The 14,143-nt window shown below is 61.8% G+C and overlaps 3 protein-coding genes across 3 annotated transcripts; all 3 read left to right on the forward strand.

Moving 5' to 3' along the window:
• LMXM_34_0560 (phosphatidylinositol-4-phosphate 5-kinase-like,putative) lies at positions 1–3,261 on the forward strand (the record flags this gene model as incomplete). Its single annotated transcript, XM_003879005.1, has 1 exon — positions 1–3,261. One exon carries the CDS (start codon positions 1–3, stop codon positions 3,259–3,261), a length of 3,261 nt encoding a protein of 1,086 aa, XP_003879054.1.
• Positions 3,262–4,244: 983 nt separating this feature from the next.
• Positions 4,245–10,571, forward strand: LMXM_34_0570 (conserved hypothetical protein; the record flags this gene model as incomplete). Its single annotated transcript, XM_003879006.1, has 1 exon — positions 4,245–10,571. One exon carries the CDS (start codon positions 4,245–4,247, stop codon positions 10,569–10,571), a length of 6,327 nt encoding a protein of 2,108 aa, XP_003879055.1.
• Positions 10,572–12,432: 1,861 nt separating this feature from the next.
• LMXM_34_0580 (conserved SNF-7-like protein) lies at positions 12,433–13,107 on the forward strand (the record flags this gene model as incomplete). The annotated part of the gene is made up of 1 exon (XM_003879007.1): positions 12,433–13,107. One exon carries the CDS (start codon positions 12,433–12,435, stop codon positions 13,105–13,107), a length of 675 nt encoding a protein of 224 aa, XP_003879056.1.
• Between the last annotated feature and the right edge of the window lie 1,036 nt (positions 13,108–14,143).

Here is a 14,143-nt window from a genome sequence, read left to right on the forward strand (position 1 = left end):
ATGGAGTCACGCGATGCGCATGCCAAGGTCTCAGCGGACGGCGGCGCCGGTGAAGCCGTTCCCCGCGATTGCGAAAACACGGTACCTCCTCCGGCAACACACTCTGCGCGCACCAACGAGAGGGAGAAGGAACTGCAGCTGCGCCGACTGCGGCGTGAAAATCATCTTCTGCGGCTGCAACTCCTCAAGTTGCGCGAACAGCAGCACCAGTTACTCGCGAACACGAGTGCAGCGGTCGTATGCCCTGTCTCCAATAGTGCTTTAGCCGTATTAGACGTTGCAGAGGCAGCCCCGCAGGAGTGCGCGGTATCGTCAGACCTACTGGCACCGCAGCGGACGCCTTCCGAGACAACAGACGACGAAGCCACAGCCCTACGCACCCGCATGCTGCAACGGATAAAGGAAAGGCGGCAGCGCACCACAGTGGCGCGATCGCTACTGGGCGACGCTGAGCAGCTGCACAGTGAGCCCCCTCAGCAGGAGCAACTTGATGCAGAGCGGAGGAACTCAAGCGGCACGGTGACACCGGTCTCGCCCGTGTCCCCACCCGTAAAAGCGGCGCCGGCGCAGTCGATGGAGACGGCAGCAGCGCCACCATCACCGCCCCCACCGCCGCCGGCGCCGGCGGCGGCAAAGCTGGACATCATCCAGGACGACTACGATCAAATAGATCTGCAACATGCACTGCTCGCCAGCCCTTCCTCAGCGACGGCTTCGCGAGTGCCATCTGGCATGCCCGCCTTCTCCGGCGCGCACGCCGTTGACGACCTGTCGGCTGAGGCGATGTTGCAGCGCTTTCAGGACCGAAAATCGCAGCGCCGGCTGCGGCTGCAGCAGATGTTGGGTCTCAGCTACGACGCGGCAGGCAGCGGTGCCGCTGGGCCGAGATGTGAACATTCCAACGCGGAAATGACGCCCCTCGCTGCCGTTCCGCGGGGTGCAGGTGCCGGACAGGGTGAAGAAGGGGCGAAGTCCCCTCTCAACAGCAGCGTGGCGGCGTGGGATGGCAGGGTGAGGAGGATCGACAGCGGCACGAGACGCGGCAGGGAAAATGGCCACAAGAGCGCTGCGGCAACCGCTACACCCCCTTACAGTGGGCCTACAAAGAACCCGAATCAAATTGGCCGTGCCGTGAGCGACGCTGTGAAAAACAACAGCTGGTACCTCTGCAAGGTGCTGGAGGCGGCGCTGCTTGACACAATTCAAGCGCGGCCGGCAAACGAGGCCGCCACACCGGAGAAGGATCTTCCTCCCGGCTCGCATTCGAGAGCGGTGTCGTTTGCGGAGATGCCATCGTCCCCCTCCTCGTCTGCCTCAGCCTCTTCTCTGTTGGGTCCTCTATCCGACAGGCGTGCTGCCGGCGGCACCTCCGGTTCCACGACGCTGACGACCGGAACCGCCTCTGTAATGCCGCAGCCCGAGTCGATGGCGGCCTCTCCAACCTCCGTAAAGGTCCCCCAGCTGCTCTACCCCAAGGGCGTGAGTGACACGGCGCTGAGGCGAGCCATTGAGGAGTCGCTGCTCCTGCCCTTTCGCTGCGTGCACGACGCCCCACGGCGCTTGACGTCGTCGCAGGCGGCGGAGGAGAGTTTGCCGGCGTTTGAGGCAGAGAACCGTGACGCAGAGCTGCGCCGCTGCTTCACGGAGGGCACCGGCAAGGATGCGTTGCTCAGCGGCGGTGCGCGTCGCGACGAGGACCTAGGAAGCACTGCAGCCGGAAACGACGACGAAGAGGCTCCAGAGAGGGAGAGCGACATCCTCGGCGCCAACGACGACAACCTCGACCCGTTTGCCCGTCTACTGCTCGCTCGTCTCTCCCGCGGTCTACCTTCGAAGACCGCCAAGTCAGACTGGACAGGCAGGCAACTGTCACAGTACAGCAGCGGAAAGGATGGGGCCAAGCAGTTGTCATTAGCGTCCCTCAACGCGTCTGCTGCATCCAGCCCCACAAGCTCCAAGGCCGGCGTCGCCTTCGTGGCGGCAGCCAGCGGCGAGCGCCGCGTGCACGTCCCCAAGAAGCACTTCAGTCGCCTCGACGAGGTGCAGGTTGAGATGCACGCGCCGGTTATCTTCAACCAAATCCGCGACTTCCTGCGCATGGACGTTGAACGCTTCCGCCGATCCTTTGTGCCAGCCTCGTCGCCGTCGCAGTCCGATGCCGGCGGCGGTGAAGCAACGGACTCTCGGCGCTGGCGCGCAGCACAGGCGCAGCAGCGTCTCCGTGTCGGCGCCTTAGCTGGTGCGGACGAGACCACTGCGTGGCGCATCAGCGTGTCGCCTGGCAAGAGCGGGACAACCTTGCTGTACTTCAGCGACTTTGTCATGAAAACGGTTCGGCCCAGAGAGATGGAGTTTCTGCTACGGAAGTTCCTGCCGGCGTATGTGCGTTATTGCGAGCGCAACCCGCATACGCTGCTGCCGCGCTTCTACGCGCTGGCGACGCTGCGGTGGTGGAAGGCGGGAGTGGTGCAGCACTTTGTCCTAATGCAGAATGTCTTCGCGACGCCGTACTACATTCACCGCATCTACGATGTGAAAGGCAGCACAGTGAACCGGACGGCGCTCCAACCGGGCAAACCGCCGCCGCGTACGGCCTTCGGCGCCCTCCTGCTCAAGGATAACGACCTACCTCCGCAGCTCATCATCTGCGGCACGTATCAGCGCGCCATCGTGCTTGCCCAGTTACGCTCCGACGTTGACTTCTTGCGTCAGCTCAACGTGGTGGACTACAGCTGCATGATTGGTGTCCGTAGTCGCCTCTTCTCACGCGAAGAGGGTCCCTCCAAGACGCTCCTGCTCCTGCGTCGTCAGCACCATGACGGCCACGTGAACCCCCTCGGCAGCAGCGATGTCGCGACACAAGGGCACATCGGGGAAACCTGCGGTGAGGTCATGTACGTGACTGACAAAACGGCCGCCGCAGACGGGGAGAGCATTAGTGTGGGGGCAATGGAACCGACGCTGCCGCCGTCCTCCGTTGATGTGCAACGAAGCGACTATGACAATGATGTCTACGTCTGCATCCACGGATGTGACGGTGGATTGTTGTCGCTGCCGATCTACACTCCTGGTGACGACACGACCGCGCGTGAGGAGGTGTATTACCTCGGCATCATCGATGTGCTGCAGACATACAACTCGGTCAAAAAGTTGGAGAGCTTTGCGAAGGGCCTCGTGAACGATCGCCGTGCCATCAGCGTGATTGCGCCAGATAAGTATGCGGAGAGGCTGTACAAGGTGCTGGAACGCATCACAGTGTAGAGCACGCTCTCCCCGCCCGCCCCCTGCTCAGCACACTTGGACGCCGCGGATGAATGCAGGATGGCGCAGGCCTTTTTTTTGCTTTTGCCTTCTCGTCGTGAATTTGTTGGTGTATCTCCCACAGCCACCATCTCTCTGTCTCTCTCTTTCCGCCCTCCTAACCATTTTCGGTGTAGGTGAGGTGCAGCACCGCCACGGCTGCCGTCGAGCGCGCAGTGTCCCTGCCTCTCTCTCCTGTGGCCCCGCCCCCTCCCATTATTTTCTCGTCGGTCTGCTGCATTTTTTTTGTTGTTGTTGCCTTCGCGTTTCTCTCTCACAGATAACCCAAGTGACCATCGCAGCACGCATGTATGCAGGCGCATGGCCGCGCGCTCCCGTTCTTCTTTCACGCTTCCACAGTCTTCCTCGCTTTTATATGCTTGCTCGACGCGGGCGCACCGCTGTGCGCCGCAACATTTGTGCCTCTTCTCGCGTTCTCGTCTGTGTCCTGCGCTTGATGTTGTTTTTTCTGTGTGAACTCCCTCGAACCTTTCTCCGTCTAGCGTATCCAGGCTTGCGGAGTCAACCGATACCCTCGCCTGCTTCACACACACACACACACAAATCACCACAACTTGCTTGCATGTGCGGCAAGGGACCTCACGGAACAATCGCTTTGCGTGCACCCACATTCGGCGTCTCTCCTTCTGTGCTCGTCGTCGTGGTTGTGTTGGAGAGGGAGGGGGGTTCGTGCGGAAGGGCGTTCCCTGCCCTCTCCCCTCTCTTGTTGCGGGGACTTCGACTTGTCTGGTTGCACCCGCTTTCGCTTGTATCTGGCAACCACATCCCCCTTCCCCTCCTCCCCCCACCTCTTCCTTCGACTTTCTGCGCACATGTGAAGGTGGGCGCGGACGCGTTTGCTCGAACCCCAAGGCCGTAGCTACCAGGACCGACACATCCACAGAAATACGCCAGCCCTCTGATCATTCCCCTGCCTGTCAAGCATGCACTCATCCCAGTCTGGAACGCTAGCAACTAGTCCGTCACCACTAAAGTCCCCCCCTCAGAACTTCACCCCTGATACACTCCCACCCGCGCCATTCTGGCTAGAGGAGGCACCCGTGTACCGCGATGACTGGGCCCGGCAACATCCCTTCATCCACCTTCTCTTCCACCGCGACATCATCACGCGTCTCGTGTGGTGTGCGGCAGCGTGTCGCTATCTGACAGGTGGCGCCGACGGGGCAGTGAAGCTGTGGCGATCGGAGCTGCAGCCCCGCGTATCCTCCTCGCACGCGGCCTCCTTGTCCTCTGCGGAACGCCCCGCGCTCATTCCGGAGGCCCATGTCGCCACTCTCGGTGGCCCCGTCACCGACTTGCGCACAAGTTGCCGGGAGGTCGGGAACTCTGAGGTGGCGGTGATCGCCTCTACCGACGGAACGCTGACGCTGTGCCGCACTGGCACAGGCGAGACCATCCGCACGTTGCGTGGGGCACGTGGGGAATCGCTGGAGCGCTGTGGCACAGTCGCGGAGACAGGAAGCGGCCCCACGCGCGCCGGGTTGGGACCGGAGGACGCCATCGAGGACAATGACAATGGCGCGCTGGCCGAGGGAAGCCGGCAGTTTACTCAACGCTCTTCCAAGGTTCTGGCGTGGTACGCGGCAGACACGTATAGCTATCGCCTTGCACCCTCCTCTGACGTGGCGGTTGTGCGCAGGCCCGTCTACACCGTGCGCGCGTACAGAAACGAGGCCCGTGAGGCCCGCGCCAGTCCTTCGAACGAATACTTCCAAGGCCTGCGCACGGTCGCGCCAACCTACGAGCACTTGGCGCCGCACGAGATGATGATCGCAGATGTGCTGATGCACTTCAGCGTCGCCCCAGCCTCGATGACCTCCACACACACGTCAGCCATGCCTCGGCAATGGTACGCGTGCGCCATCGCGCTCGCCGCAGCGCCCGCCGTGATTCACGCCAGCAACATCGGCGGGTGCGGCAGCGGTGCGTCATCGTCGTCCCAATCAGCCCTGGATCCGCTTCTATTGCTTGGGTTTCCGCAGGGCCTCGTGCAGGTCTATGTGTTGCCACAGCGCTGGTTCGCCCTGCACCAGCACGGCGAGACGCGTCTAGACCCGCCAGCGCTGCGCGTTCCCGTCTTCTCGGCTCTCCTCCACTCAGCGGCGGTGCTCTGCATAGAGGTGATCGTGAGCCGCGACGTGGTCGTCTCTGTGAGTGAAGACGGTACGACGCAGCTGCGACGGCTTTCGTGTTTGCGTGCGCCACTGCGGCAGCTCAACGTAGTCGTCTCGCTGCCCACGCCGATGCCCCGTGTGCTCCCGTCCTCCTTGATCCCCGTCCCACCACGAGCGCCAGCGCTGCGGCAGCGCGTAGGCAGCGCCCATGGTCACTCGCGGCTTATCACATGCTGCTGTGTCGATGCTGAGCAACAGTTGCTCATCACTGGCAGTTCCGACCACACACTCTGCTGGTGGAGCCTCATGTTAGGCAGCTCATCTACTCCAATACGCATTGTGTCGTTGCGCGACACCGCGACCACCATGGTGCCGAGGGGCAGCGCTGACGGCACCTCATCACCATCCAGCCCACCATCGATGGCGGCCAGAGGCGGCTACCCGGTGGACGTGAGCCTTTTCCGTCGAAAGCTACTCGCCGAGTGTCACAACGAGGCGTCGCCGGACGTTGTCAGCTGTGGCGACGCAGGCGGCAGCAGCTCGTTGCCACGCAGCTTCCAGGTAGGCCTATTTCTGCTCGTGCTGGACACAGAGCGAGTTGTGCGCATCTTCGATGCCCTCTCGGGCAAGCTCATCACCTACGAAATCGAATCACGGGCCGCTGCCGCTGCTGGGTCGTCTGGAACGGTCGACAGTGTGAGCGGCGTGACCAAAGATGTGCGTCTTGCCCGCTACGACTGCGTAAACGGTGCTGACCGAGTGCTGCTGGGTGGACTATGTTTAGTGCCGTGGTACCTCGCCAATGCAGCGGCGTCTGGTGTGACGCGCGGGCACACAGCGTCGATCATATTCACCGCCTGGTGCGCGTCCCTGAAGTGTGCCGTGACGGCGGATGCGCACCACGTGTTCTTGTGGCGGCTACGCGCTGGAAGGCAGAGAAACCCTACAGCAGAGGTGCTGCGCGCATGGTACATAGCGGCTGGCGTTCGATCGGTCGCCTTGTGCGACGCGGCAGCCACTGACGAGCCCGCGCATCTGCAGCAGCCGTCCCTGTTCATTGTGCACGGGTCAGAGCCTGTCATTGGGCAGTACGACTGCCTTCTCCGCGACTCCTCACCGGTACCTGGTATGGCTGAGCTTCCCCAGCCTCGACTTCTGCGGCAACTGTCACTCCGCGCCGGCACTGATGTCGCCTGCGCCTCCGTGGACGCGCTTGCAGCGGTCACTGTAATGGCGAGGACGGCCAACGCAACGCACGCAGGCAGCGCAGCGGGGGTGGTGACGACCTACGTCCTCGCTGCGTGTCACACCACGCGTGGAACGGGTTACGAGGAGTCGCATGCCGCAAGTGAGGAAAGCCGCCTGTATACGTACCCGCTGCGACTGACGCGTGCCACGACGGGGCCGGGAAGCAACCATACACCTTCGACTGTTGACGGAGCGACTGAGCCGATTGCACCGGTGCGTGAGCTCCACCTTTCCGACTCGCGTGCAGACGATAAAAACAGCATGGTGAGCGTGCTAGGCCTTCCGTGTGTCGATCTGCTTGTCGTTGGTGGTCGGCGTGTCTTGTACACGGCGCCCCTCTCTAGCGCTGCCATGTCTGCAGTCCCGTGCCACTCGCTGCCCCCTGAGTGGGCTGCGGCGCAGCAGCTGAGCTGGCGAGGCTCAAACCTGTCCATGCGGGCGCCACAGCCTACGGCGGTCTTTCCCGGTCCTCTGATCTTACTGGATGACTCGACCACTCTTGAGATGCCAGATGAGGAGACAGAAGGCCAGGCGAACAGTAGTTCTGCGGTCGCGATGGAACTCGTGGACTCATCGCTGACGGGCTTCTTGTCGCGCCTGATGCACATCCCCCACGACACGGCCGCCTCGGCGCAGGACAGCGCCGAGGCGGCCGTGTGTCTGGTGCTGTCCGGCAGCAACGACGGTCTCGTGCAGCTTTGGGACGTGCAACACGGCCGGGAGCTGTGGCAGTGCCGCGCGGTGCCGACGCGTGAGCCCATTACCGCACTCGCCGTGCACCAGTACGCCGCGCGGTGGTTGGTCGCCTGCGGCGACCAGAGCGGTGTAGTGACGTTGCTCGACATTACCAGCATCCTGCAGGCCGCACGCCAGGTGGTCGCTGCAGACGCGCAGGTGCTGCCGAAGCCAGCCGCGAGCACCACTAGGTGGTGCTCGCGGCACGGGCTGGTGCGTGGGGAAGGGCGCATGCTTGATCGCTGGCTGGCGCACGCGGACGCCGTCTCTGGCGCTTTCTTCACGACAGTGCCAGCTGATGTAGGGGACGCGGCTGTCACTGCTCCCCAACTTCTCACGACCGGAGAGGACTCTGTCGTTATGCTCTGGGAGCTGCCGTCGTGGACGTTGCCGTCCGTTTCCCACGTCGCACGAAATGACGAGCTCAGCGGCATTCCACTGCTCCGTCCAGGTGAAGGTGCGGACGCAAACAAACGCCGTCACTACGATGTCCCCGTGCGGGTGCAGCCGAGTATGACGAAGCTGCCGAGGGCCGCCAGGCAGGCGTACGAGCCGTGGCGGCAGCAGTACGTGCGCGAGCGTCTGCTAGGCGGCGAAGATGCGGAGCTCTCGGCCGCCTTGACGCAATTTTACACGCACGACAAATCTTGGAGTGGCATGACAGCAAGCGAATCGAAGAACGCGGAACTCGGCGAGGACGAGAGCGAGGAGGAGGCAAGCCTCATCGATGGCGCATGGGCAGTGCTGACTGCTGATGTCCGCGCGTTCTCAGGATTTGTGGATCCTGTGGAGCCCCAAGGCGAGGCACCAGCGGTAGCACCGCGGCCGCGCACCGTGGTGCACGCCTGGTGCATGTCCCTCTTACCGGATGCTACATCCAAAATCACAACAGCCACATTATCGAACAGCCCGCCCGCCGCGAAGCACCGACCCCACCGCGACAAAGACAAGGACAGCACGTACTGTGAGTCTGCGACACTCCCGTTTGTCCCCTCAGAGGCAGCAAGAAGGGTAGCACCGCTCCCCTCCCCGCTCATTCTCGCCTTCGCTGACCGCTGCTGTGCCGGCCGTGCTGTAGGCGAACACCGCTCCGTGCACCATCGGCGTTTGTCAGAGTGTGAGACGGGTGCCTCATCCGTGCGAGAGCGTCTGCGCCAGGCGCTACGCGTCGTCGTGCGCGGCTCGGTCAGAAATTCCTCACCGCAGTGCGCGTCTGGCGCATGGACAGGGACGCGGCAGACGCAAGGCACTCCCTTAGGGCCATCGTTGCTGCCGCCCGTTGCAGACCATTTCGCGTCCACAGATGGCACGCCGTCGCCGCCACCGCGGCTGCCGGAGGAAGCATCGCCCGTCAGCGACTCGATGCCCTGCAACATCGACGTTGTGAACAGCGAGATGTCAGGGACGCCGCCGGCCAGTGCCCCCATCTCTACGGCACCCGGTGAGTCTTTCTACGGCGTCACACCGAACGGCTTGTCGCAACCCGTGGCGAAACACGGGGCTACGCCGCGGCGCCAGCTTGGCTTCACGGATGCGAGTGACAAGTCTCGATCGACGCAGCGCCCAGCGCCAACGGCAGCCTTTCAAAATCAGTCGTCTCGTGTGGTCGTCGCGCACTGTATGGGGTACCGCGTACACGCACCACGGGTCCGGCGCGCATCTGCAGACCGATGGGCCGGTGTGACCGCAAAGAACGGTTGCCTCCTCCGCAGCAGAACACCAGGGGAAGCGCGCCACGCGGCGATGAGTGGGTCGGCGACGGCAGCGCGTCTGTTACATGACTACTTCGTAGACACCGACGCCGATCTGGGCACCGAAGCCAACGCGCCTCACAGGAGTCTCGCTGGCGGTGGCGTCTCAGCGACGATCATGCAGCAAGTCAACCACCACCGGCGTCGTGAGGAGGCGCTGCGGCGTCTGATTACTCTCGAGCAGGCGGATCTCGGCACCCCAGGGAATAAGACAGCGGAGATGAAGCGCAAACTCTTTGGTGATGCCGTGAACCCTCCAGCGTTGCGAAGCGGCACGGTTGCGTTGGGTCTCCCGCAGTGCAGCGTGCGACAGGTGTCAGCGGCGACGAGTCAGTGCGAAAGATCGATGGCGAAGCAGCCAAAGACACGCATCGGTGGCTCCTCGCAGAAAAGTCCGTCGCCACAAGCAGTTATGGTGAATCCGCCGACGGCTGCGCAGGTCTTGGTGTCCGACGCCTACCTCACACCAGTGTTAAGACGTGTCGGCGTCTCCAGCGCTGTCTTGCCGGACCACGCGGCGGCTGCTCAGAAAGTCAGCACTAGCGTCACGGCTGCATCGCTTGGGTCGACGCTCGTACCCGACTCGGCGAACTCGGCGTGGTATGTGGAGCGGCAGCGGCGCCGCGACGCTGCCCGCGAGAAGGCGCGTCTGTGGAACTCGCAGAGGGTGATGAAGACGCTGCTGGAGTGGACAACGCAGCCGGTGGAATCCTGCAGCGGCGTCGCAGAGCCGGTACGCGCGACGGAGGGATGTGTTGAGGATGGTCACACGATCGCCCTCGGCACCAAAGCCTCGCAGCCGGCTCTCCACCTCCCGTCAATCCTGTCCCTACGCCGTTCGACTGACAGCGCACTCCTCCCCGTCGTAAAAGAGGCGATCGAGCCGCCCAACGCGGCCGCGGCGACGCTCACGACTCTCCTTTGGGTGTCGCCGACAACCGCCATCGACGTCGCGGTGCGTCAAGGGCTACCCTCACGCAAAACCTTGCGGGCCGAAATAGCAGCTGCGAAGATGCGTATGCGGCAATCCGTGCGGGCCCGAGCCGCTTACCAGCGCGAGCACCGAGCCATTGCAGTAGAGGTAGGCGACGACAGCGTCGTGAACGTGGCCGAGGTGCTCGGCAGTAGTGACACCGATAGCCTCTCTGAAGAGCAACGTGGGCCCGACAAGGTTGCCAGCACCGGTGTGGCAAGCCAGCGCTCTCACGAAAGTCAGACGATGTCGCATGATGCGATTCCCGTCGCTGCCTCCATTACGCCGCTAGGAAAGTCCGGGTTTACTCCGCGGCGTGCGCTGCAGCCGCACGAAGGGGCTGAGCCCCGCCGCATGGCCACTGTGCCGCTGCCCATTGCCACCACACGCCAAGAGCTCTTTGGCAGCAGCACGCCACGCCGGAAGTGACGGGTTGGGAATTAGGCGAGGGGGGAAGCGTCCGTTCGCTCTTTACCTCTGTTCTTTCTTTGCTCAGTTTTTTTTGTTTTACTCGTGGTGGATGTACATTACTCAGCTGGCTCATGTAACACCGAGAGGCCCTCTCACCCACTCCCCACCTACGCTGCTTGCTTGATGGGGGTTTTACGGTTGCTGCCTTGATCTTGCCCTCCGCGCACGCACAAGCGCCGACGGCATCCAACTGCGCTTTTTTTAGCAGGAAGACAAACAGTTGTGGCGAATGGACGCGTGTGTGCGTGCTGCGTTTTGAGCCTCTTCTCTCGCCGCATGACTCCGCGATGGCGTGCGAGGGAGAGGGCAAAGCAGTGTCCTTGATGACGGGAAGGGGGGACACCCCCCAGTGCGCGGTATCTCAGGGTCCAGGGCCCCCCCCTCCGCAACAATGTGTGTGGGGGGGAAAGCCAGGCAGCAGCAACCCCTTCTCTATCGCTTTTCAATGCCGAGTCGCTTCTGGTGGGTGACAAGGTCATGCACGTACGACGTAGGGGGGAGGTCAGAGCAATGTATCGCTGCTGATGGTGGCGGTCAGGTCCTGTATGACGTGCCGTCGGATCACCCTGCAACCGGGTTAGCACGTCTGCGCCATCGATGTTATAGGCACAGTGCCAGCGTGACTTGAAAGTATCTCACACGATCTTCATTGCCTACTGATGTGGGGAGCCTGAGCCACCCCGAGGGATGTACCAGGGGTGGCGAGCGGCCTGCGAGGCGGGTGGTGAGAAGATTTTGAGACCGAGATCGTGCTGAGGTAACTGGGTCGGCGCATTGCTGCAACGCGTGTGTCTACCGCTGCATTTCACCATCGCGGATGTGTCCATGCGGCAGGCCATCTGGGCAGTAGAGTGGAGCGCAGCTCATGTTCTCTCGCATAAAATGGAAACACGTTGAAAAGGATGAAGTGGTGCGCCTACCCTCTCCAGGGCGTGTGAAAATAAACACGGTGTCTGCCGAATGGGACGGCGTAGTCTGTGTGCGCTTGCGCGGTCACCCCAACACGTTCGTGTGACAAGGACGATGTGGCGCTGGTGCACTTCACAACAGAAGAAAATAAAGAGGGAAGAGTACAACACGCACGCAACACATCGTTGGCGCTTCCATGTGCAGACTTGCTGATTCACCACACTTCTCCGCCATTGACGCTCTCTTTCTCCCTCCCCCTCCCTCGGTGTGCTGCTGCCGCCGCCTCATATACGCCCACGTACACGCACCCCCGCACATGCTGCTCCTCTCCCCCCCCCCTTCATCACCAGCTTTGTCTTCAGCCTTCCCCTTTTCCCGTTGTTTTCTGCTCTGCACCTCCCTTGCCCTCCCTCACACCTCTCCCTCTTCACCCCCCCCCGTCCTCCCTTCACGCCTTTTGGGCTTTCTTCGTTTTCTGCTTGGTGGTGGTGGTGGTGGTGCTCACGGTTCGCGTGTGTACGTGTGTCTGTGTGTGTGGGGGGTGGTTTTCTGTTTTGTTTACCTCCCCCTCCCCCCGCCAACGACGTCATCTCGCCCTCCCTCTCCCCTCTTGTCTCTCTTCGTGGACGCATCCTGTTCTTCCTGTGCTGTTCATCATTGGCATCTTCGACTGCCCTCTCCCCGCATCCCCTTTTTTTCTTGGGTGTTTTTCGCTGCAGCGCGTTTGGTCCGCTGTGCCGGCGCTGATCTTGGTGTCTGGTGCGAGCGCCTCTCATTTTCTTTTCCTCTTCTTGTTGCCGTTGCTCTGCTGCCTCGCCGTCCTTTCTTCCTTTGCCTTTTAATTCCCAGCACACACACGAATACACACACACACACCTTCACAGCAACAGCGTCGAAAAAAAAACGAAAAATGAACCGCCTCTTCGGTAAGGCGAACAACGCCCCCAAGGCAACCTTGGAGGATGCCAGCAACCGCATCAGCTGCCGCTCAGACGTCGTCGATGCCCGCATCGCCAAGATCGATGCCGAGCTGATGAAGGTGAAGGAGCAGATCCAGCGCTCGCGGGGCATGACGCAGAGCCGGTACAAGCAGCGAGCCGTGCAGTTGCTGCAGCAGAAGCGCATGTACCAGGGTCAGCAGGACATGATGATGCAGCAGCAGTTCAATGTGGATCAGCTGCACTTCACGACAGAGACGATGAAGGACACGCACGTGCAGGTGGACGCGATGAAGCAGGCGAACAAAGAGCTGCGCAAGGGCATGAGGAAGCTGGACTTGGACAAGGTTGAGAACCTGCAGGACGAACTCGCCGACCTGTATGCGGACACGCAGGAGATTCAGGAAATCATGGGCCGCGCCTACAGCGTGCCGGAAGACATCGACGAGGACGAGATGCTTGGCGAGCTGGACGCGCTCGACTTCGACATGGAGAAGGAAAACGACGCTGACTACCTTGCTGAAGCATTGGCTATGCCAGGTACGAAGCTGCCCGACGTGCCAACGGACAGCAAGGTTGATGCAGGCGGTCAGAAGGAGTCGAGTACGGCGGACCCGTACAGCCTCGAGCAGCAGCTGGGCCTGTGATAAGGTAGATGGAAAAAGGAAGGCGGAAAGAATGCACCTGCGAGGACACCGCGATCGAATCGGTGTCAACTCTGTATGGGCGCGGCTTCTTCTCCCCCCGCCCCTTTTTTTGTCGCGTCGTCAACGCGAACAGCACGCACCTCTCTCCACGTATAGGTGCCTCAAGTCCATTGACGTCCACGAAGAGTGTGTATTGGGTACGTGTCCCGGGCAGGACGACTCGGTACAGCTGTAATGCAGCTGTAAGCCAACACGTTTGCTGTCTCCATCACCCTCAACCTCAACCTCAACCTCCCCGACAGCCTTGGGAGGTCCTCAGCAGAGAAGCTGAGCTCAGATGGTGGAGGGGGGCTTGTTCGTGTTGTATGATATCTGCTCAGCCTCCGCTTAGCTCGCCGCCCTTTCCTTCTCGCTTTCGACACAGCCGTAGTGCCATCCTCTCTCTTTCGACAGTGCATGAGGGGAGGGAGGAGATCAAGCACACACACACGCAGCGATACCGGAATCAAGGATATATCAGTAATTCACTTGTGCCGCCATGCGTCAGCGGTTGTGGCGGCAGGGCACGGGACGGAGGAGGAGTGGGGGGAGGGTGGCGCACAGCCAGAAACTTTCACGCGCTTGAAACGATCGTGGATTCCAGTGTGTCTGCTTCGGCGCAGAGGGGTCGATGGTGCCCTACTCCTGTCTCCGCCTCGTCTCTCCTTCCTCCGTTTCGCTTGTGTTCTTCACTCTCAAATGCTTCTCTCCTCCCCACTCCACCCCTCCACTCCGCCATCGCCACTGCCCCCACCCTCAACTTCCCCCTCGGTCTTGTGGAGGAGGGGGGGTATGGGCAGGTGCGCTGGTATGTTGCATGGGTCCATACGTGTGCGTGCGCGTCCCTTCATGTCGTCGTCTTTTTCCCTCTATGAACGTTTCGTTTGCTTTTCAGTGGAGACGTGCACCTACACACGGGTGATGGACGGTTGTGATGTGATTTGTGTGCGTGCGTGCGTGTCTTCTCCTTTTTTCTTGTTTGGCGGCCGTGTCGCAC

The sequence above is a fragment of the Leishmania mexicana genome, chromosome 34 (assembly GCF_000234665.1).
Source record: "Leishmania mexicana MHOM/GT/2001/U1103 complete genome, chromosome 34".
Lineage (NCBI taxonomy): Eukaryota > Euglenozoa > Kinetoplastea > Trypanosomatida > Trypanosomatidae > Leishmania > Leishmania mexicana.